The sequence below is a fragment of the Pipistrellus hanaki genome, assembly GCF_964339955.1.
Source record: "Pipistrellus hanaki genome assembly, chromosome: 16".
Lineage (NCBI taxonomy): Eukaryota > Metazoa > Chordata > Mammalia > Chiroptera > Vespertilionidae > Pipistrellus > Pipistrellus hanaki.
In genome coordinates this window covers 7483989-7506921 of record NC_140518.1, presented here as the reverse complement: position 1 = coordinate 7506921, position 22933 = coordinate 7483989, and the positions used below count along the sequence as shown (strand labels likewise).

At 53.7% G+C, this 22933-nt stretch overlaps 1 protein-coding gene across 6 annotated transcripts; it reads right to left on the bottom strand.

Moving 5' to 3' along the window:
* Nucleotides 1-318: 318 nt before the first annotated feature.
* Nucleotides 319-22187, bottom strand: MED24 (mediator complex subunit 24). 6 transcript variants are annotated; one of them, XM_084861813.1, is made up of 27 exons: nt 22079-22187; nt 21413-21601; nt 21243-21325; nt 14220-14258; nt 13845-13918; nt 13285-13517; nt 13084-13140; nt 11595-11706; nt 11292-11442; nt 10949-11062; nt 10459-10506; nt 9997-10079; nt 9662-9748; nt 9112-9223; nt 8244-8386; nt 7690-7727; nt 7232-7314; nt 6713-6891; nt 6507-6606; nt 6052-6227; nt 3432-3696; nt 2972-3153; nt 2688-2778; nt 2315-2414; nt 1412-1492; nt 945-1093; nt 319-832 (listed from the first exon to the last, which is right to left on the bottom strand). In XM_084861813.1, the coding sequence occupies exons 2-27, from the start codon at nt 21540-21542 to the stop codon at nt 716-718; spliced, it is 3027 nt and encodes a 1008-aa protein (XP_084717939.1). In that variant the 5' UTR covers nt 21543-21601; nt 22079-22187; the 3' UTR covers nt 319-715. The 6 variants fall into 6 exon arrangements, with proteins under 6 accessions (XP_084717939.1, XP_084717938.1, XP_084717940.1 ...); XM_084861812.1 differs by lacking the exon at nt 22079-22187 and adding an exon at nt 21995-22075; XM_084861814.1 differs by lacking the exon at nt 22079-22187 and adding an exon at nt 21943-21962.
* Nucleotides 22188-22933: the final 746 nt, after the last annotated feature.

Below are 22933 nucleotides of genomic sequence, written 5' to 3'. Positions count from 1 at the left end.
ATGCTCTCATGGGGGACAGATCAGACTCTGGGTGCGGCTGGTCTGGGTTGAGCATCAGAATAAGACACTACCCCAACTCTAGGAATGAGTCATTCACCTTTTTCAGAGAAAGTCTGACTTTGGGGGTGGGTGTAGGTGGTGGTGGGCCAGTGTTGACTCATTATCCTCGGGCTAGACCCTCCCTGCGGGGCCCCTGGGGCCACTGCCCTCCATGCCCCAAATGAGTGGACAAACACGGCCCCCGAGGCCAGCCCTCCTCTGCTCACCCCACCCCACCCCCACCCCCACCCCCAGGCCAGACAGAGACTCGGACAGCACTTACAAAGGGATCCACAGGACCTTTATTTACAAGTGAGCTGACGTGAATGTCCCTCGTGTGTTGCCAAACGTTTAAATGTACACATACATACATATGTACACTCCGCACCTAGTGCCTCTGGGAGGGGGCGGGGCGGGGCGGGGAGACCGCTCTGAGCTGAGGGGCCAGGCTGCTCACACTCGTCAGGAACGGGCAGCACGGAGAGGAAATGATGAAAAGAGATGGGGGCATCTGAAGAGCCAGAAGTAGGGGAGAGGGGAGGGATCTGGAAGCTAGCAAAGGGCTCTTACATCATGTGGATGTGAGCAATGATGCCTCATCTCTCCTCACTGTCTCCTTTCGAGGCGCCTGGGGCCAGACCCTCCCTGCGGGGCCCCTGGGGCCACTCGAAGGCCCTCAGAGGGCGGCAATGGCCTTGGCAGCCACCTGGCGGCCCAGGGGCAGGCTGAGGTCCGTGATGGCCAGGACCACCTTGGGGCTGGACATGGCTGACACCTTCACCAGTTCTGACACCTGCCACAGACAGACAGACAGACAGACAGTTGCTTCCTGGGTCTACCTCGTAGTAGGGCCCCCTCCCTCCTCGGAGGGCTCGCCACGGAACCCCGCCCAGCCTGCTGCTCACCGTGGTGAAGGGCATGAACTGCAGGATGCTGCCGCGGCTGCCCTGCTCCAGGCAGTCCACGCACTCCTCCATGAACCACTGCACGAACTGCGTGTGCGGGCCCGCGGTCCGCGAGCCCAGGATGGAGGAGATGAGCAGGAACAGGTTGGCTGTGAGGGCGGGGAGGGTGCGAGAATCCCGTGAGAAGGGTCTGGGAGGGGGTCAGACTGGGAGGAGGTGGCACTGAAAAGGGGAGGGAGAGCAGTGCCGAGTGTCCCCCCAGATGGGGGTGTCATGAAGAGGAGATGTAAAGGGAAATTGGGGGTGAGTCAGAAGAGGCACAACCTGGGAGCCCGGGGGAGACGGAGAGCTAGCAGGTAGGGGAGAAGGATGGAGGCAGGGGCTGTGACAGAGCAGACGGGGGAACCAAGAGGCCCTCTTCCAGCTGACGGGCCTGAACCCCGTTCCGGAGTGGGGGGAGGACTCACCCAGGACTCGGTTCAGGGGGTCTCTCATGTTCACTGTGTGGAGCTGGGAGGCTGACAAGGAGCTGCTCATGGACCGGTCGGCTGTGGGGCCAACGGAGAGCGCTCAGGACCTGGCCCTCTCCGGGGAAGCTCACCATCGGGCGTGGAGGGCCCCGCAGAGTCCTTGGGTCCAGAGTCACCGAGGGGCCCCCAACACAGAGATGCCCAGAGGAGAGGAGACAGAACTAACACCGGCCACACGCCAGGCGCCAGGGGCCTCTGTGGCCGCGCAGACTCGGCGCTGCAAGCCTCGCACCTCCGTTTTCCAGACGAAGAACCGAGATCAGAGGTGCTAAGTGACTAGTCAAAGGCCAGAGGGTTTGCAGGCGGCAGAGCGGCATCTAGCTGCTGCTCAGGCAGAGGTGGTTCCCTGGTCCCTAGAGAGCCTCAGAGAAATGTCTAGAAGCAGCACAATGTGAGTGCCACCAGAGCCCGGGGTGCGGACAGCGAGGGAAGCCGGTGAGGGAGGCTGCTCTTCGGCAGGAAGAGCGGGGAGCAGCCCCGGCCCGGCCGGCCCGGCCCGCAGCCTCAGGGCCCGTTTCAGGGGCAGGAAGCTCAGAGCTGGTGAGTCAGCGGCAGACTGTGCCCAGGCAGTGGGCGCCCTTGGTAGCTGGCGGGAAGGAAGGGGCGGGGAAGGGACTACCCTGTGCCTGGGCCTAGACCGGGCAGGAGAGCCTCCACCTGGCAGGAGGGACCCCAGCAGCCCGGTCTCTCTGCGGTGGGAAACAGCAGCCAGGAGACAAAATGGGACAAACCCCTGCCGCCCTCTGACCGCCAGCAGAGATGCCTGCGCTGGGCCTAGCACAGCACAGCCGGAGGACCGAGTGCCAGGAAAGGAGCCGCTGCCCAGCCGTCCTCCCTCACCGGGGCTGGAAAGGATGTTGGCATCCTCTTCGTTGGAGCTCAGGAGGCGCATCAGCTTCGAGGGCTGCATGTCATCCAAGGGGAAGAGGCTGATGTAGTCCTGGGGGCGGGAACTCACCGTTATGGGAAGGCCGAGTCCCCACGGACCTCGGTCGGCACCTCCAGAGGGCTCCCCGCCCGCGGCACCCAGCCCTCCCCTCACCCCTCCGATCCCAGTGAGACCTGCTCGGTCATCCCTGTGGCCACGTGGCCGCCAGGCCCCCCGGAGTCAGGGAGCAGCCTGGCTGCTCGCCCTGGGAGGGGCCTCTCGCCAGAAGAGGCTCAGGAAAGGTCTGCTCCACAAACTCGTGAATAGCGGGCGGAGGGACCCTACCTCGATGTCCTCACGGTGCCTCTTCTTTTGGTGGGAAGATGCCTGTCCCTTGTGGGAGGAGTAGGAGCTCAGGGCACACCAGACGGCGAGCCTGGCAGAGGGTTCCAGGAAGAGGAGTAAAATCAGAGGGACCCCTAGTCACCTCCAGCTCTTAAGGGGGGCTCTGCGCCCTTGGTGATCAGGCCCCACCTGACACAGCCTCCCACAGCCCCACTTCCTGGGTGACCCCGGCTAAGGCCGCCTGACCCGGGGCTACGGGGACCGGAAGCTCTGCAGACGCCTACTTGGCGAGCGCGGTGCCGGGGGGGTCCATGAGGCTGTGCCACTTGGAGGAGTCGGTGAGCAGGCCGGGCAGGATGTGGCCCAGCAGGACCAGGGTCACCTGCTGCATGTCCAGGTAGAAGATGGAGTAGAGCAGCTCCACCGCCCGCAGCGTGTGCTCCTTCCGCGTCTCCTTCAGCAGCTCCTGCGCGGGCAGGTGAGGCGGGGTCCGGGAGCTGAGGATCTTATGAGGGAGCCCCAGCTGCGGCTCCATCCCTCCCTCTGCCCTGCAGCTCCCCAGGTGAGGACCAGCCTCTCTCTTAAGGGAGCTTCTCCGTCCTTAGACACCTCTGAGAGGCCCAGGTTAGTGTTGGGAAGTCAGAGGATGAGAACATGTCAGGCATGTCCTCAGGTGTCTTCTGGAGTCTGAGGACACCCGCCCCCCAGCGGCCCGTGTGTCTGCTCCCCCAACCCCCCAAGTACCTTAATCAGGTTGTTGCAGAACCAGTAGACGCCTCCCATGTGCAGCAAGGTGTCAAAGATGTGGATGGAGCGGCTGTCCACCCAGCCCTTCTCCAGCACCTTGGCGAATATGTCCGTGAGCACCTCCTTGATGGGCCGCTTGGGGGGCAGCAGGTTCCAGTAGGGCATCGTGTCCATGCCGGTGGACGGGAACTTGATCTGCGTGGCCGTCTGCTGCAGCACGTCAGCACACATGTGCTCCAGGATCGAGCTCATGATCACCACCCTGGGGGAGGGGGGAACCTGAGGCTCGGGCAACACGGGTTCAAGAGCTGGGGTGGGGAGGGCAGAGGAGGAAACTCCCAGGCCAGACGTTTCCAAGGGGTTGGGTTACGGAAACATTCCTGGGCAATTAACCCCGTTCTGTGCTAAGGGAGGAGACAAGAGGAAGTTGGAAACCCCTAGCAGACCTGACCTGGCAGGACTCTGCTGGGCACAGAGCCGATGGGGGCAGGGGTGCTTTCCTTTCCCAGGTTGTCTAGCGATGGATTTGTATTTTCTCTCTCCAACGCCCCCACCCGCAGGCCTGGCCTGCCAATGCCCTGGCATCAGTGAGAACAACCACTTCCCTCCGGCTGAGTGCTTGAGGGGGGGGTCCCCCCAGCCTGGGCCTCCAACCAACGCAAACTGCCAGGACCGGGGCCCAGGGCTGCCCCGCGGGACCCTCTTCCCGGCCCTCGGTAGCGGGCAGATTTGAGTGAATATCCAGGAATTTTCTCGGGGCAAATTTCAGTGCATATCCAGGAATTTTACGTGAAGAGTCTCCGACTCTGAATGCAGACGGGGCCTGAGACTAGCTGTTCCTGGAACGCCGGTGGGGCTGGGAAAGTCCCTGGGACTGTCAGAGCCACTGCTTGGAGCATGACGAAGCCACAGACTTCCCACTCTCCTCACAGGGTCGGGGGCCTGGAGCGGAGAGCGCACACTCATTACTGTGGAGGGAGGACCACAGGCCAGGGGAAGCAGATGCGATTTCAGAGGCTCCAGCCCCGTTTCAGCCCGGTGTCCATTCTCCCTCGGAAGGCACCCTGACGGCCGCCTGGAGCATCACCACTCACAACGGCCGCCTGGTCCGGGCTCAGGTCACAGCAGCGCCGCTCACACAGCCCAGAGGGGGTCGACACCCAGTGCCCATCGACTAATAAACGGACAGGCGACCGTGGGAGGTACAGACAAACAGTGGGATGTTATCCAGCTTAAAAAGGAGGGTGTGCTCAGATGCTCCACAGTGTGGACGAACCTTGGGGACACTGTGCTCAGAGAGATACGCCAGTCACAAAATGACAAAGACTGTAGGATTCCACTTACGGGGTTATCTAAAGCAGTCACATTCACAGGACTAGAACGCAGAATGGCGGTTACGAGAAGCTGGGTTGGGAGAGGGTGAGTGGTTGCTTAAGGGGCACGAGTTTCAGATTCGCAGATGGAGATGCTGGAGGTCTGATTTACAACAACGTGAATACACAGCTCTGGCTGGTTTCACTCAGTGATTAGTGTCAGCCCTTAGACCGAAGGGTATTAGGTTTGATTTCTGGTCAAGGGCAAGTACCTGGTTTGCAGGTTCGATCCCCAGCCCCGGTTGAGGTGCATACGGGAGGCAACCAATCAATGTGTCTCTTTCATATCCATGTCTCCCCCCCTCCACTTTCTCCCTTCCACTCTCTAAAATTCAATGGAAAAAATATTCTCAGATGAGGAATAACAAACAAACAAAAATAATCTCTTCCCACTGTTACATAATAAATGAATAACATATATATACACACACACACACACACACACACACACATTAACACTATTGAACTCTACATTTAAAAATGGCTAAAATGAATGGGTAAAGTATGTACACATATAATACCTTAATAAAAAAATAAATGGCTAAAATGGGCCCTGGCCGGGCACGCCAATGTTGTGGGATCAATCCCCGGTCAGGGCACATATAAAGAAGCAACCGGCAAATGCATAAGTAAGTGAAGCAACAAAATGATGCTTCTCTTTTTCTCCCTTTCTTTCTCCAAAATCAATCAATACATAAAAATGGTTGAATGGTAGACTTCACAGTATGTATTTTTTTTACCACAATAAAAAATAAAATAAAATAAAACCTATTGGACAGGTGAATGGACCAGCACCACGAACTCAACATGGCTGAAGTCGCCAGGGAGGTTCTGGAAGCCCAGGAAAAGCCAAGGAGAAAAGGGCACAGAAGGCAGCCGGTGTGGGTGAGAGGAGTGGGCAGGGCCACGGCCTGTGACACCTGCAGATGGCTCACAGTTTCTAGACAGTAACGCTGCTGAGATAATGGCATTGTTCTTGGGCAAGCTGGTTCTCCAGAACTTAACCTCCGTGAGGGCAGGAGCATCGGTGTTCGGGGTCTGTATTTCTGGGCACAGCAGGTGCCAGATAAGACACGAAACTGTTGCTGACTCAGTGAGTGAATAGGGGAAGAGGAATGTGAGCGAGCAAGGAAGTGGAGAGCCGGTGAGCGGCGTGTCTGGGAAGCTCAGAGGGTTAGGTCTCGCTCCTCACCGCAGACCGGCAGCGCTCCGGGAGGCAGGGAGGGAGGGAGGGGCGGGCTGACCTCTCGTTGTAGAACTGCAGGGTGTTCTCGCTGTACAGCGGCCCCGCCAGCTGGCGGATCATCTGCAGCGACTTCTCCCGCTCATCCAGGCCCAGCATCCGCACGTGGGCCACGAGCCAGGCCACGGCGCACACGGCCAGGCTGCACACCTTCCCCTTGATGTTGTCTGTGATTTTCTGAGAGAGGGAAAAGTGTGACGGGGCCACTGCCTCCCCTTCCCCGCCCATCACTTTCCGCAGCCTCTGCGGGCGGCTGAGTGCAGAGCGGAGCCCTTCCCGGTCACCTGGGTGGAGGGAGTGGCCAGGACTATGATTACAAGGAAGATCAGCATCCACACAGGAGCTCCTGGCTTAAGGGTCTGCCTCCTTGTTCTTATGAAATATGACCATCTACCAAGGACTGGCTCTGTGTCCCGGGGAAGAGAGAAGGCTGCTGGAAGGGGGGGCGGGGGCTACCTGGATGGACTCGAAGGCCAGCACCCCATTCTCCCAGGCGTTGAGGATTTCCAAGATGGCGGCTGAGATGCTGAGACAGGCCTCGTGCCAATTCATCTGCCTGCAGGGTGGGGAGGGGGAGGAGAATCACCAGGGGAACGAGGGGGGCTGAGGGACAGGGACCGGCCTCGCCCACCGCCCTGGGAGTGGGCGCCCAGGCCACTGACACCAGCTTCATCTCGGAGGAGTTGTTGAGCAGGGCCACCAGGGACTCCACTTTGGTGGAGTCCGGCCGGAAGCAGGGGTGGTCAGGGTTCAGGATTTTGCCCTCCTCGGGCATGCAGGTCTGTATCCAGGTCTCAAAGAAGGGCACCTCTGCCCCGGTGCTCGACTCAGACAGGATCACCTGGGAAAGGAGGCGAGTCACGGGCCAGCAGAGTGGGGAGCACAAGCCCTGGGGCTCCCTGCTCCCATCTGTCCCCTGGAGAACTGGGGACAAAGCAGCTACAGGGGAAAGACGAGGGCTATGCTGCCACCTAGTGGTCAGGAATGCGGCACTGAAGGATTTGGGATGTGACCAGGAGGGCATGTTAACTTCTGTTACATCCTCTGGGTGGATGCCTGATTTCTGCACCAAGAACCTGACAGGGTGGGGCAGGAGGTGAGGGGAAAGATACTGGCTGTTTCCTTCCCTCTTGCCCCACCCACTCAGTGCCCCTAATCCTGCCTGCTCTCCTCTCACTCACCTCGGAGCCGTAGGTCTGGGCCACGTGGCACAGCATGAGGAAGGAGATGTCGAAGAGCAAGGCGCGCACGGAGGCCGACTTGGCTGTGAAGGATGAGAAGGCTCACCCAACGCCCTTGTCTGGGGCAGGAGGGGGTCAGGATTCGCCTCAAGGAAGGTCAGAGCCAGTGTCTCCTTCAAAGCTCTGAGGCTCAGAATCCTTTTCTTGAGTTTCAATTGGAACATCATTCCTTCCTTGGAATCAGACTTTCGATTCCCTCTTCCCCCCCCAATACCCAACCGAATCCTAAGGGGGCGGTTGTAGGAGCACCCTTTCCCAGCATCCCCCTCTCTCCAGCCTCCCCCGGGCTTCATGAGCCATCACTCAGGGAAAGAGCCCCCGGGGCCCACGAAAGGCACCCTCTTCCCTCCTGGGCCCCACACCCGCCTCGCGGGCCGGGGATGTGCAGAGTGACTCACTGCTTTCCTCGCTGCCGTGTGTCGTGAATTCATTCAAACTGTGGGGGGAACGGAGAGAGGCCGCATCAGCCAGGCAAGGGCGGAGTGAGCTGGGGATGGCGGACCACACCCAGCCCGAGAGGCACTCACTGGTCCCAATTACAGGTTAACCTTAAAATGAACACCACTGCTACCGAAGAGAGAACCTTGTTTTTAAAGATTCCCAAAACCTAGAGAACGGCTCACTGGATAGAACAATTTCTATAGATCAAAGTCCAGGTGAACAAGAATAAGTCCACAGACCAGGGGAGCCCTGGTCAGCGCCTGGGCACACTCAGAACCCCTCTGGGCCACCGTCCACCGCCTCGCCCCCTCCTGGGACTCCTCCAATTCACCCTCAGCCGAAGAGCAACGGGGCTCCATGTCCGAGGAAGCGGCCCTTCCCCCGGGGCCGCCAGCTGGAGGCCCTGCCTTGGCCTGAGCCTCCTGGGAGACCCCGACCCGGGGCCCACCCCATCCCGCTCCTTCTTACGTCAGACCAGCTCCCCGCCCGATCACGGCTCGGCCGTCCTTACTTGATGAATTTCCGGGCGAAGGACTTAAGCTTCCCCGTGGCAGCAGCCGCAGCCAGCAACAGGTCCAGGCTCTTCCCGGACAGCATGTGGCCCAGCACCCCCAGCAGCCCCTCCGGGGACTTGGAGTGGTCTGCATCCATCGTCTGGGAACACGACAGGAAATCAAGTCCTGAAGAACACTGAAGCCCCCCCCCAGGCACAGCCTGGCCACAGTCTCTCTCTCTGCGTGTCTCCAGCCAACGGTTCACCGGGACCTGCAACTTAACCTACGGCTTTCTGACTCCAATCTGGAGAACAGTTTCTAAAATCTTATCCTTAGCCGACTGGTTTGGCTCAGTGGATAGAGCGTCGGCTGAAAGGTCCCAGGTTCGATTCCGGTCAAGGGCATGTACCTTGGTTTCGGGCACATCCTCAGTGGGAGGTGTGCAGGAGGCAGCTGATTGATGCTTCTCTCTCATCCATGTTTCTAACTCTCTATTTCTCTCCCTTCCTCCAAGAAAATCAATAAAATAATTTAAAAAAAAAAATCTTATCCTTGCTCTCCAAAACCATCCCTCACAACGAAACTGGGACAAGGGAGGTAGGACCGGGGCGGTGGGGTCCTTGCTGTGAGATTCTCCATTGTTTCTGCACAAGACGAGCTACGTGAAGCACCTACCACAGCGCCTGGCTACCGTGATGCTCAACAAAGGTGAGTTCCAGTGGCAGCTTCCCCTGCGAACCCCTTTCTCTACTTCCCAAGTAACTGAGCACAAAAGCCAGGAGAGAGCGGGAGACGTCTATGGCCTCTGAGCATTTATCCGGAAGTAGAGGGAAAGCTGGAAAGACGGAAGGGTCGGCCCTGGTGGCGAGGGCCGGGCGCACTCACCTTGAGGATGTTGGTCACAGTGGGCTCCGCGCGGAGGATCAGCCCAGGGTTGGGCTGGATGTTGGCGTTTTCTCCAGATTTCTGCTGGGGGGCGTGCTCCCGGTCTGCGGCGCTGTGGCCAGCAGGCCCAGAGAGGAGAGGAGGAACAGAGGTCAGTTCCTGACGTGCTCCTCCAGCCCGGAGCAGAGCCCGGAGTCGGGGGAAGCACGGGAGAGCCTGTGGTGCCATGGTGACACCGAGAAAAGCCTATCCAATATGGGATCGCCTCCCTCGGTCACTGGTCATCACACCCGTTCTGAACGTTCATTTAAGACTGGAGGAAGGTTGAGGATTTTGACTTTGACCATGAAGGAGGCTGAGAGTCAAGGCACAGAACCTCATGGGGAAAACCTTAGTCTGCAGAGACCAGCATCTCCTGGCCCCAGGCCCCCACACCCCACACTAGGGGAGCCCCTAGTGAACAGGAGGGGAAAGGCACCCAGGAGCCAGTCTGGACAGGAGAGAGGGAGGGCGAGGGGCCTTGGACCGGCCCGAGGGAGCGCACACTCACCGCTTGGCCATGAGGTTGTTCACACTGGCCTCAGACAGAAGCCCCTGCTTCCGACTCTCCTGCAGGAGGAAGTCTGTGAAGTCACAGCTGTGAGGGAGACAGAGGGTGAGGGGAGCGGCCCAGAGCAGGGATTCCCCAGGGGCAGGAGCAAGGGTCCCAGCCCGGGTCCCCCTCCCTCAGGAGGAAGAACGTTTGGAGGGCCGGAGGGAAGGGAGAGGGGAGAGGGGCTCGGTTGCCTCTTGCTGCTGCCTGGGGGTGAGCTGTGAGGCGTGTGTGGCAGGAAGAGCAGTGGGAGGGCCCAGGACACTGCCCAGGCGAGGGAGGGGAGTGCGTACTTGCAGCGCTGGTCGGCTTTGTCCAGCAAGGGCGTGAGCTTCAGCAGGAACTCAAAGGCACAATTGACATCCTCGGTAAAGTCCTAGAGAGCCAGAAATGCCATCTGCTCCCGAGTCTTCTTCCCCACCCACAGCCTGCGCTGCAGGCTCACCAGGACCCTGGATACAAAGCCTACAAGCCGGCCGTGCCTGCCCACTGGCGTTCAGTGACAACGGGGCGGGGCGGTATCTGGGGTCCTGATCATCTCGGGCAGCCCTGCCTCCTGAGCAGCCGGCTGCCTTCTCTCGGAGCCCGGGTGCATGTGCGGTGCACACAGATGCTCAGTGCACACACACTCCCCTCCCACAGGAACAAGGACACGCTCCCGCCCGGTTAAGTGACTGCCCTTGCTCTTGCTTCTCCAGGGCAGAGACAAGGATCTACTGCTCCTATGTTCCCTCCGTTTCATCTCTTCTACTCACCTTGTCCCCGTGAGAGTATTTCTTCAACTTCACCAAAACCTGTGGGATCTAGAGGGGGGGCGGGGGAAACAGGGAGCACAAGTTCTTCTCTTCCACCCAGGACTGAAGGCCCCCTCCGGCCCCTGCTCTGGGCAGAGACAGGAACGCCCCTGCCCTGAAGGGGAGAGCATTCTAGGAGCCAAATCAGGAAGCAATGGTGCCCACGTGCCCGGTGCCCTCGGCCTGCTTCCCCGGCTCCTGACCGCCCTGCGGGAGTCCGGCTGCAGCCGGAGCTGAAGGCACCTGTGCGCCGAGAAACAGCAGGATCCGGCCAGCGAGCTAAGCGTGGCCCAGGGACTCCCGGAGGAAAGAATCGATGGGACTAGTGCCGGGGACCTGGCAGGCTGGGCAGGACGCCAGCGGAGAGAAACACAGGGCCAAGGCCCAGGAGGCGCTGCTTTTCCCGAGAACCGTCCCCAGACTGGCCTCCGGCTGCCCCGTGTCCCGGCACCTTGAGGAAGGTGAACGCCGTCCACTTGAGCTCCTCCGTCCCCTCGGGAGACTCGATGAGCCCCACGAGGCAGGCTTTCCAGATCTCCAGGACGAAAAGCGGGGTGGGGATGTGCTGCGGGAAGATCCAAGGGCAAGGCGTCAGAGGGGCCCCACCCCCCCTTCACCTCTGCAGGCCCGTGGGTTACAGACCGGGAAACACAGGGACCTGAGAGCCAGGGACGTGAGGTGAGATGGCAGAGCCGTACAAGACAGGGATTCCCTTTCCACCATGAACAGGAGAAACCCCGTGTCCGCCAGAAGGACCAGAGGACCCTCCCTCTGGCACACAAACGACCGCCCACCTGCATGCGCTTCACCATCATCAGCTGCTCCACCAGCGGCTGCGTCTCGCCGGTCAGGTTCATGGTGCCCTCCAGCAGGACCAGCGCGTGGACCGTGGGGAAGCCAGTTTTGTTCGGCTGCTCCGAGTGCACGGACAGCATCGTGGGGATGCTGAGGACAGACACACAGGGGAGGAATCTGGTGAGCTGGGAAGCGAGGGAGAGCAGGGCAGAGCAAAAAGGTTGGGGCCAGGCGCCACACGACCCACCCCCACCCAGGGCCTTTCCCCTCTGCCTTCCCTGCCCTCGGACGGGGGCTGGTACCTCCTAATGAGTGTGCCGCACTGCTCGGCCTGGCTCCGCAGCTGGGCGTTGCTGAGATTGGCCAGGATCTCCCCAAGCTTCAAGAGAGAATGTTCGATAGCCGTCCAGGAGGCTGGTGGAGAAAGGGAAATGCAGGAACATGATGGGAAACAGAGGAAGAGGGAGAGAGTAGCCCCAAACTCCTCAACGTTGGCACCCCCTGGGCCCACAAAACCACGCATGGAGGCTTCCCCGGCGGGTGACGTGGAGGCTGGGGGCCTGGGGGCAGCGTGTGCTGTTTCTAGAAGGAGGCTGTATACCACAGTGAAGCCCCTAGAAGCCAAACCCAGAAGCCTGACTGGTAGGGGTGCGTACAGCTGAGTGTAGACAGGCGGTGGCAGAGGCAGGGGTGGGGCCGGGGAGGGGAGTCCAGAGGCTGGAACGGGGAGGTGGCCACAGGTCACTCCAGGAGTGGGCCAGCCTTGCAAACAGCCAACACTCTCCAACTCAGTCAAGCTGGACTCCCCCACCCCCTTCCGCGCCCTCCACCCCATCTGGGCCTCGGCTCCAGCCGTCCTCCCTCCGGAAACGCCCCTCCCACCCATCACCTCGCCGGCTCTCACCAGCCTTCAAGCCTCCGGTCCAGCCCCAGCTGCCTTAACAACTGACCCAACGGGTCCAACCCACTGATCGCTCCTCAGTGCCTGCATTCATAGTCTATACTGCATGGTTTAGCACTTCATTACAAGTCACTTATTCTAGTTACAATTCCAGAGGGTCAAATGATGAAGAATGGCACCAACAAGCATGGGGGAGGTGAGACCGGAGGCCCATTAAGTTAAATATTCATTCATTTTACAGCTAATACACATTTGTCAAGTGCTCCAGAGAGGTAAGGAACTGTCAGCATAGCCCACTTTTACATCGTGGTCGCCTTCCTGTGCTTTACCCAGGCAATAAAACATGTTTTGGGAAGTCATAAATATACTAATCCTACAGCAAGCCCTTCACCAGGCCGTGAAGACTCTGAGGTGCCCTATCCTAGCATTTCTCCTGTTGGAGAAATACAGATCCTCCGTGGTCCCAACCGCAGCAAGACTGCGGCCTCCGGGCCCCACGTCCGGACTATCAGAACCCTCCCTCCCACCAGGTGACCTGTCTGATCGCAGACTCTGGAGAGTTCCAAAGTTTAACACGCGCACTGGAGTCGAGAGGTGTATGGCCCAGTAGGCCTGGCAGCAGACACGCATCGTGTCTAAAGGACGTGTTAGGCAATCACAGCCATCTGCTTTTCAGATGATGGGTAACACGGAGACAAACACAGGGTGGGTCATGTGCTTGCCTTGTCCTCTAATTTTTTCCAAGTGCACTGCACACTGGTCTTGCTCCCCACTGGCATGTACACTGGTTGAAGGCAGGGACCCTGCCACATGCTCCTTCAGCAGCCCCCAGCCCGCCCGCCCCCAGCACCTGGCAGAGTGCTGGGCACACAATAAGGCTCAGTAAATACCTGTTGGTTGATTGGCTCGGGTGCCACCCTGCCCAAGTCCCTGGGATGTATGCAATGCTTATGGGGAGAAAAAAAAGGAAGTGGGATGATTTCAGATCCTCCTGGAAAAAAGTGGGGTGCCATCCTGCCTCTCCCCTCTCAATGACAGAACCGGATATGGGAGCAGTGGCAGGTGGGGCTCAGGGGGACGAGGGGACATACAGGCCTCCTCGAGTTTGGCGATGTGGAGCAGGGCCCGGTTCTTGGTGCTGCCGAGGGTCTTCTCCAGGCGCTGCAGGCACATGGCGAGCTGCTTCTCTCCCGCAGCTGGAGCGCCAGCCTCCAGCCTCTCCTGGAGCCGCTCGGCAGAGGCTGCAGTGCAGCGCAGCAGCCAGTGGAGGGCGCTGAGAAGAGCCCGGCACAGCCCGATGCACTCCTCGGCTTTGCCATGACAGCTAAGGGAAAGGATGCAAAATCTGTCTCTGCTCCAAAGGCTGAAATCTGACCCCCACTGCCTGGCTCTCCCCTACCAGGGAAGAGGGTTGGGAAGCTAGCAAAGTCCTAGGAAGACAGCCCTGTTGGCTTCCACTGGGCAGATTTCAAATGAGCTACACCAAATCGAGAAGAGGCATTTTTGTCCTAAGGACTAAGGAGAAAAGGATGGGGCTGGCAGGTGTGGGTGAGCGGGGGGGGGGGGGGGGGGGAGAGTGTGGGAAGCCACAGAGTCTCTATACTTGACACTAAGCTAGAGCTGGGGGCTGTGAGCCTCTCACCCCTATTACCTCAGTCGGTCACAAAACATGTCCATGATATCGAGCAAAGCCTGGACACACAGGTCCCGGGAAAAGTCATCGAACTGTGGGAAGAACAGAGGCGATGCTACAGTCAACCCCTGGTCTCCCACTCATCTTTCCTCCCACCTCAAGTTTCAGAATGGGCACCCTTTCAACACTGGAGACTGGCTAATTGCCAGCCCCCGCTTCCCAGGATGCTCTCCCTTCCAGGGAGAGGCAGCTATGCCAGCCAGAGGCATCGTGGGCTGCCTGTCCAGCCTCAGGGGTCACATGATCAGAGCATTCGAGGAGGTGGGGCCCCCTCCGTCATGACCGTATCTTTTCCCCTGCCCCCTCCCAGCTTGTGAGTAGCTATGATCGTACCTTGCTGATAGCCGTGAGGACAGAGGAGTAGGACACCATCTGGAGGGAAAGAAGAAAGATAAAGTTCAGACAACGGGTGTTCGCAGTTGAGCAAACAAGCGCTGATACTTCAAGTTGCTGCAGCTCTCCTAAACCTCCACCCCCTCCAGAGGCCTTCCTCAACCCCCTAAATGGACAAATCACCAGGCACTGTCTCCATTCTTCCCTCTATCACACTCACCGCTAATGACATCATAAGCATAAACCCATTCAGAAGATGGGTTTTCAAAGGGACCGTGTTTCACGGTCCACTACAGAGTTTGACTAACTGCCCGTGAACAAAATGGTTATGTTTCTTTACTCCTACAACCTCTATCAAGAGTGATTTTGTTTGTATAAGAACAACCCGACTGGCATGGCTCAGTGGTTGAGCGTTGACCTATGAACCAGGAGGTCACAGTTTGATTCCTGGTCAGAGCACATGCTGGGGTTGTGAACTTGACTCCCAGTGGGGGGCGTGCAGGAGGCAGCCAATCAATGAATCTCTTTCATCGCTGATGTTTCTCTCTCTCTCCCTCCCTCTCTTCCTCTCTGAAATCAATTAAATAAAAAAGAACTGGAGACAAGCACATATTTCTTGCAGTGGATGAGGTGGTAACTGCACCCTGACAAAGGTATTGAATTCCACTATTCACCTCTTTCTCGTTTTTCTGGAGTTATTCTCGAGGACTCCTCCAGGACACCTTCTCTGACCCAACCCAACCTCCCACCCAAAGCTGAAATCCTCCTCTGAGTCCAATAATTCCCTTTTGCCCATCACTGCACAGCTGGTGCCTGCTGACCCCCTCCCCGCGCGCGCGCACACACACACACACACACACACACACCAAACTAGAAGTTCCTTGAGGAAAAGGATGCTTTTATTCGGTGACCCATGAACTTGTTGACAATGTCTATAGAATGAATAAGTAAGAACACACCCTGAGATCAGCATTTCCCAAAGTACCTTCTAAAGCTGCACTGGACAACAGCGATGCCATCAGCCACATGTGGCTTTTTAAAGTTAAACAGAATTTTAAAATGTATTATCTGCTTCTCTAGAACCCAGCCTGGGGCCCAGCTGGTAGTGGGTCCTCCATAAGTTTTTATTGCTTTAGATTGATGAATTCACTTTCATCATTGATGTGTCTTTCATTCTGATATCTAAGATGTCATGTAACTATTGTTTGGGGCGGGGTGGGGAAAGGGAGGGAATTTACCTTAAAACAAATTTCTATTAGTAAAACCTACTTATCACCATAAGATCAGAGATATAATTCAAAAGAAATAATTTGTCCTGAATGAAATTAAACCCTACAAAAAATCTTTTAAGTTGTCATATTCTAAAAAAAAAATAACAATATAGCATGCTGATAAAATGAGTAATTCTTCAGAAAAGTCAAAATTAGCAGCACAATACACCAAATAAAAATAAATACAATGACAGAAACTGTCAAGACAATGAATTACCTGCCTCGTGGGTTTTCTTCCCTAGAAAAACAGAACTTTCCAAAGATTTAAGAGGAAAGCTAAGTCAGCCTCCATGTCCTTAGTCGGGTGAATTTTACATGCGTGGCAATGCCTTTCCCGTCTTATTTCCCCATCGTGTGCACAGACTGCTCTCTGTTCAGACATCTTTAATGAATATTCTTAAATTGAACAGGTGCAAAGCACGCAGAAGACTTAAATACACCACCGGTGTTTGGTGCCGCTCTCAGCAGGGCGCGCCGGGAAGCCGGTGTGTGTCTGACAGAGACCAGAAAGTTGGGCGCCTGCCTGGGCAGGATGACCATAACGCTCCAGGCGCGTGCTCTGTTTATTTATAACCAATGTCCCCATAGCAAGAGCTTGGCAGAGCACGGAACCTTGTTGGATACCAACCTGAAGGGGGAGCTGGATGTCCCCACGAGAAACGGACCCAAACTACAAGAAGAGACACCCCCAATTCTGTATGTCCTGAAGGATGCCACGGGTTGTATGTTTATATGGTCTCCAAATTCAGGATTCTGTTTAGTACATTTTTGCCAACAGTATCAATAAAGCACTCCTCCTCTAGAGACCTAAAAATACTTTCCACGTGGCGAACTGTTTTAACAGCAGGATTTAACCTATGCCAGTCGTCATATATCCATCAACGCGGGAGCACTAGATACCAGCAGCCAAGGATGGAGACCGTCTGTGGCCCCTGCACACCTCGCCAGCCCAGACTGCTCTCTAATCTCCTCTGCTCTTCACAGTCAGCACCCCAACTGCTCCTGAGGAACCCTACAGCACTGGACCAAAGAGCCTCTTGACTCTGAAGGGAAAATAAGTGACTAATTGTGCACAGCACTTTGGAAGTCACGAAGGTCTTCCATGTATATTTATTTCTCTCCCTGTTACTTCAGCCTCTTTATCCCTCTTGTTTTCCCCTTCAGTGTTTAAACATCTCAAGATTCTTCTATTTTTAAAGGAACTTCCCGCAGACCTCACACTTCCAATTGTCCACCACCCTCTCGTCTGCTCTTCACAGGCATAAGAGTTCTCTATTCTCACTACCTCCCCACCTCCCGTTGGCAATTCAACCCATTCCAATCACTTCTGTCCTTCCCACGGCATGAATCCTCTCATTAAGCTCATCAGCAAACCCTTGTTGTTACACCCCACAGACAGCTCTCAGTTTTGATCTCAATGACCTCCCAGCAGCATCTCACACCAGGAGACACCTCCTCATTCTTCATTCCTCTCCTTCCTCCTGTGGCTTCTACTGACACCCCGCTCTCTCGTTTTTCTTTCCTTCTCTCCTCACTGACCCCTTCTTTTTGGGCTCCTATAAGGAATTCTTTTCCTGTGTGTGTTCCTTAAATGTGATGGGTTCCTCAGGAATGTGGCTTGGTCCCTCCCTTCCTTGCTCACTCTCCATACTCTCCGGGCCCATAGTTTCAATTACCATCTGCAGACGATGACTCCTAAATTGACAGCTCTAGTCTAGGCCTCTCCTTCTAAGTTCCAGATCTGTATGTTCAACTGCCAACTCAGTATCTCCTTTTTGATAGCCCACAGAGACACCTTAAACGTAACAAGGCCAAAATCAAACATGCCATCTCCACCCTCATCTGCACCCCAAACCTAACAGTCCTACTCTCTCCCACTGTCTTCCTACGATCCCATCATTCAGCCAGTCCTCCAAACCAGAGACCTAGACACCACCTTGGATGTTTTCCTCTCTTTCACACTTGTCCTCCAGTCAATCACCAAATCCTCTCTCAATGTCATTTCCTAACTTGTTCTTGAAGCCACCTTTTTAAAATGATTTTATTGATTTTTAGAGAGGGAGCGAGAGAAACATCAATGGGAGAGTGAAAGCTGGATGCACACCCTCTACAGGGGATTAAGTCTGAAGCCCAGGCATGTGCCCCAACCGGGAATCAAACTGTAACCTCTCGTCGCATGGGACGATGTCCAACCAACTGTTCCTTGTTTTTTTTGTTTTTTTTGTTTTTTTTTGTTAATCTTCACCCAAGGATATTTTTTCATTGATTTTTAGAGAGAGTGGGAAGGAGAGAGGAAGGGAGAGGGGGGAAGAGAGGGGGGGGGGGAGAGAGAGGGAGAGAGGGAGAGAGGGAGAGAGGGAGAGAGAGGGGAGGAGAGAGAGAGAGAGAGAGAGAGAGAGAAAGAGATCCATTGGTTGACTCCTACCTTCATTCTAACTGGGACCTGGGATTGAACTTGCACCCCAGGTTGGACCAGGTTGAACCCATGACCAGGTTGAACCCAAGATCCTTTGGTTTTAGGGCCAATGCTCTAACAACCAGGGTTGGCACTTCCCAAGTTTATGCTAATATCATCTCTTTCCTGAATTACTACAATAGCTTAAATCAGGAGTTGGAAAACTATGGCTTACAACCTAAATCTGGCTTATCCACCATTTTTTTAAAATATATTTTTATTGATTTTTTACAGAGAGGAAGGGAGAGAGATAAAGAGCTAGAAACATCGATGAGAGAGAAACATCGATCAGCTGCCTCCTGCACACCCCCCACCGGGGATGTGCCCGCAACCAAGGTACATGCCCCTGACCGGAATCTAACCTGGGACCTTTCAGTCTGCAGACCTACGCTCTACCACTGAGCCAAACCGGTTTCGGCTTATCCACCATTTTTGTAAATAAAGTTTTATCAGAACATAGGCATGCCCACTCATTTACATATTATCTAGATCTGCTTTCAAGCTATAAAGACAGAACAGTAGTGACAGAAACTATATGGCCTGCAAAACAGGAAATATTTGCTGTCTGGTTCTTTACAGCAAAAATATTCTAGACTAAATTGTGTTCTTGCCTTCTGTCTTACCTCCTTTCAACCCATTCTTCGAATTACGATCAGAGTAATTTTTCTAAAGTTAATCCACAAATTCCCTAAATCTACAAAGTCAAGGAAATCCCAATCAAAATATAATAGGATTTTAAAAAGAACGTAGGTGGATTCTAAAATTTGTCTAGAAATGAAAATGCCTGGGTCAAGAAATTTTTGAGATAAAACTATGGGAAGACTTGCCTAGCCAGGTATCAAACATACTATAAAGGTACAGTAATTAAAGCAATGAAGTACTGGTGTGAGAAAAGACTAATATATCAATAAAATAAACTAGAATGTCAAGAAATAGAATCTTGCCTATAAGAAAATTTAGGATAGAACAAATAATGATCAAGCCAACTGTCCATCTGTCTGAAAAAATATATAAAATTGGATCTCTGTTTCACACTGTAATACATTTTAACTGTGTCAGAGAAAAGAAACATAAAAAATAAAAGTGAAGTGTTGGCAAAAATTAGAGAAAAATATATTTTGATCCTTAGAGCAGGCAACCCCTTATGCAAGACAAAGCCACAAAGGAAAAAATAAAAAGGCTAAATCTGACAACAGAAACATTAAAAACTTCTGCATGCTGCTCTGGCTGATTTGGCTCAGTGGACAGAGCCTTGGCCTGCGAACTGAGGGGTCCTGGGTGTGATTCTGGTCAGGGGCACATGCCCAGGTTGCAGGCTCGATCCCCAGTGGGGGAGAGGGGCGGGCAGAAGGCAGCCAATCAATGATTCTCTCATCATTGGTGTTTCTATCTCTCTCTCCCTCTCCCTTCCTCTCTGAAATCAATAAAAATATTTTTTAAAAACTCTGCATGCTAAGAAAATGAAAATCACAAATTTAAAAAAGGTGACAGAATGGAAATTAAAAATATATACAGCAGATAAGGATTACAAGATAGCTGAAACCGGTTTGGCTCAATGGTTAGAGCTTCGGCCTGCGGACTGAAAAGGTCCAGGGTTCGATTCTGGTCAAGGGCATGTACTTTGGTTGCGGGCACATCCCCAGTAGGGGGTGTGCTAGAGGCAACTGATCAATGATTCTCTCTCATTGATGTTTCTGTCTATCCATCTCTCTTCCTCTCTGTAAAAAAATCAATAAAATATATATTTTTTTAAAAAAGGATTACAAGATAGATTACTTTTTTGATATATTTTTATTGATTTCAGAGAGGAAGGGGGAGAGAGAGAGAGAAAAATCAATGATGAGAGAGAATCACTGATTAGCTGCCTCCTCCACACCCCTTTTGGGGATCAAGCCCACAACGCAGGCATATGCCCTTGACTGGAATAGAACCTGGGACCTTTCAGTCCACAGGCCAACACTCTTATCCACTGAGTCAAACCAGCTAGGGCAAGATATATTTTAATATATTTTATTGATTTTTTCACAGAGAGGAAGAGAGAGGGATAGAGAGTTAGAAACATCGATGAGCGAGAATCATCGATCAGCAGCCTCTTGCACACCCCCTACTGGGATGTGCCCGCAACCAAGGTACATGCCCTTGACTGGAATCAAACCCGGGACCTTTCAGTCCACAGTCCGACGCTCCATCCATTGAGCCAAACCGGTTTCGGCAAGATATATTATTTTAAAAGACACTTAAAAATCAGTAAGAATTCTTCTTGGAACAATGAAAATGTTCCAAACTGATTGTGGTGATAGTTGTATAACTCTGAATATTCTAAAAACTATTGAGATATACACTGAGTGGCCAGATTATTATGATCTCTGAACGCATAATAATCTGGCCACTCAGGCCTGGTGCATGAATTTGTGCATGGGTGGGGTTAGGCCAGCCTGGCCAGGCGGAGGGGACATGGCAGTTGGCCGGCCTGCCTGCTGGTTGAACTCCTGGTCGAGGGGACAATTTGCATATTAGCCTTTTATTATATAGGATATTTACTGAGTGGCCAGATTATTATGTGTACAAAGAACATAATAATCTAGCCACTCAGTGTATACCTTAAATTGGTAAGCTATTTATATAGTACGTGATCTATAGCTCAATTAAGCTGTTACCAAAAAAATAAACAATCAAACAATAAAAAACTGGGCAAATGGTATACATAAGTAATTCAAGAAGACATGCATATAAAAATATGCTCAACATCACAATCATGGAAAGACATAATATAACATGATGTTATTTTTTGCTTCTCTGGAAATAAATCTGTAAGATTCTATCCAGCATTGGCAAAGATGTGTGGAAATACTGTCAAACACTATGCACAATCTTATCAATCTGCCTGGCTAACTCAACATTCATGTTTTGGTTTAAACATCGGCATCCCTCTGTTTGCTCAGAATGGATTAGGTGCCCCTTCCATGTACTCCCACAGTACCCTGTCCCATCCACTATCATAAGCCTACCCTGTGACTGGCAGCTTATTATATCTGCATTACCCAGTAAATTCTTTGAGAGCTGGGATCAGACCTTGTTCAGAGATATATCCCCAGAGCCTATAGCACCGTCTGGCACATTCGTGAATATTTATTGTAGAATAAGTTAGTGAAGTATTATTCTTTCCAAGAGAAAACTGCCACTCAGAGAAGTGATATATTCCAACCAATTCCCCTGGAGGGTGTATGAGCCCACAAGGTACCCTGCGCCTTTTATACCTTCACACCCTCGCCCTCTGGCACCGGTGGGGCAGTTTACCTGGGAGCTAATGGCATACTTCAGGTAGGACAGGATGAGAGGATTGGGGGAAGGTCCAATCATGGCCTGCTCCAGCAGTGCTTCTGCAAGGGGAATCACAAAGTAAAAAGTGTGGTCACAACTTTCCCGGGTGGAGCCCTCCCATCCTTCCTTCCTATTTCACTGGAGACCTGCTAAGTTGAGAATGTCCCACGTGGCTCCTTTGGGGAAGAATTTCTTCATGTTGATTGCCCACTGGTAGTCACTCCACCGCTCCTTCCAGGCTTGCAAAATGGCTTGCTTCAGGTTCACCACCTTCATGATTGCACTCTCAGGAAGCGCGGCCGGTGGCGGTCCGCTGGGAGGCGGGAGAAATCGAGCTAGAGAAGGGGAGAGGAGATGCTGAGGGGAAGGGCGGGGGAGGGCAGACCTGAATGAAATGGAGAAGTTACAGGAAGATTTAAGGGAGACAGAACCAAAATGGAAACGAGGGGGAGAGGGTGGTAAGGGTCCTGCCAGGTTCTTCCCTCTTGGACCATCCTTTCTTAAGCTAACGAGGGTGTCAAAGGGGCTTTAATACAAAGAGTAAAGAGGACAGCAAAGGGTTAAGCCAGTTCTGGTTGCCTAATTATACCCTCAGCTCTGGCTCCGTCCCTCAGCAGGCACCCCCACTCCAAATCTAGACAACACCCCCGTTTCCTCTATCGTCCATAACCCTGACACTCTAGTCCCCGGTTTCCTTTTCATCCACCAACGCCCCAAATGAAGCCTACCGGTCCACTTAGTTCTAAGACCCAGGCACCGCCATTTTGGCACTTATCAAAGAGCTAGTTTTCTATTGGCTGGGGACAACGTACACGAGCCAATGCCGCGAGAGACAGGTCACGCCGCGAGGTCTTCTGGGAATTGTAGTTTCTCGGACTGAGCTAGCGTGGAAGATAAATAGTCAGCCAGCCTCGCTTCTCTCCTCCGTAGAAGGACTTGTGGGAGCTAGCTAAGGCATCCCAGGGGCTCAGAGGAATGAGTGGGGAGGGCTCTCGAAGGCCGCTCGCCATCAGACCTCGCCCAATGACGTCACTGCCTACTCGTTATTTAAATATTCTGCCACTCCTTCGTTACCCGCTAGTTAGTACGCACAGCAAGGGGGCGGCGTTCTCTTAACAATATGTTTCTTCTTTCCTGGCATATTTAAACAAGCATTATTATTTCCTAAACCTCTGAGTCTATTACCAGAGTTCTCCTTTCCACACGTGTGTTCCACAGGCCACATTGAGGCTTCCTCAGTTACATACATCACCACTTCACCCCCAAATCTGGCATTCCTCCCAGATTCTCCTGGCTTTGCAGACTGCTTGAATACCAGGAGACGCAGGAGGAAAAGTAAGAAGGAAACTGAGGTTAAGGTTATCAAAAATAAGGAAAGTCTGAGAAATTGTCTTAGCCAAAGAAGGCCTTAGGAGACATGATGACTAAATGTAATTTGGTAATCTGGGTGTGACCCTGGAGCGGAAAAAGCACATTAAGAGAAAACTAAGAAATCTGAATAAGGCATGGACATTGGTAAATAATAATGTATCAGTATTGGTTCCATTGTAATTGTAACAAATGTACCATACTAATGTAAGGTGTTAACAAAAGGGAAAATTGGGCTTGGGGTGTGTGGACACCCACTACTATCTTAAAAAATTTTCCCTATATATCTAAAACTATTC

Excerpts from the sequence above, each read along its gene's own strand:
- MED24 (XM_084861813.1), bottom strand. The coding sequence starts at position 21,542 with ATGAAGGTGGTGAACCTGAAGCAAGCCATTTTGCAAGCCTGGAAGGAG. Across the intron at positions 13,518-13,844 it reads ATGTTTTGTGACCGACTGAG|CTGTCATGGCAAAGCCGAGG; the intron begins GTAATAGGGGTG and ends CCTTTCCCTTAG. Across the intron at positions 6,607-6,712 it reads TCCTCCGAGATGAAGCTGGT|GCAGATGAATTGGCACGAGG; the intron begins GTCAGTGGCCTG and ends CCCACCCTGCAG.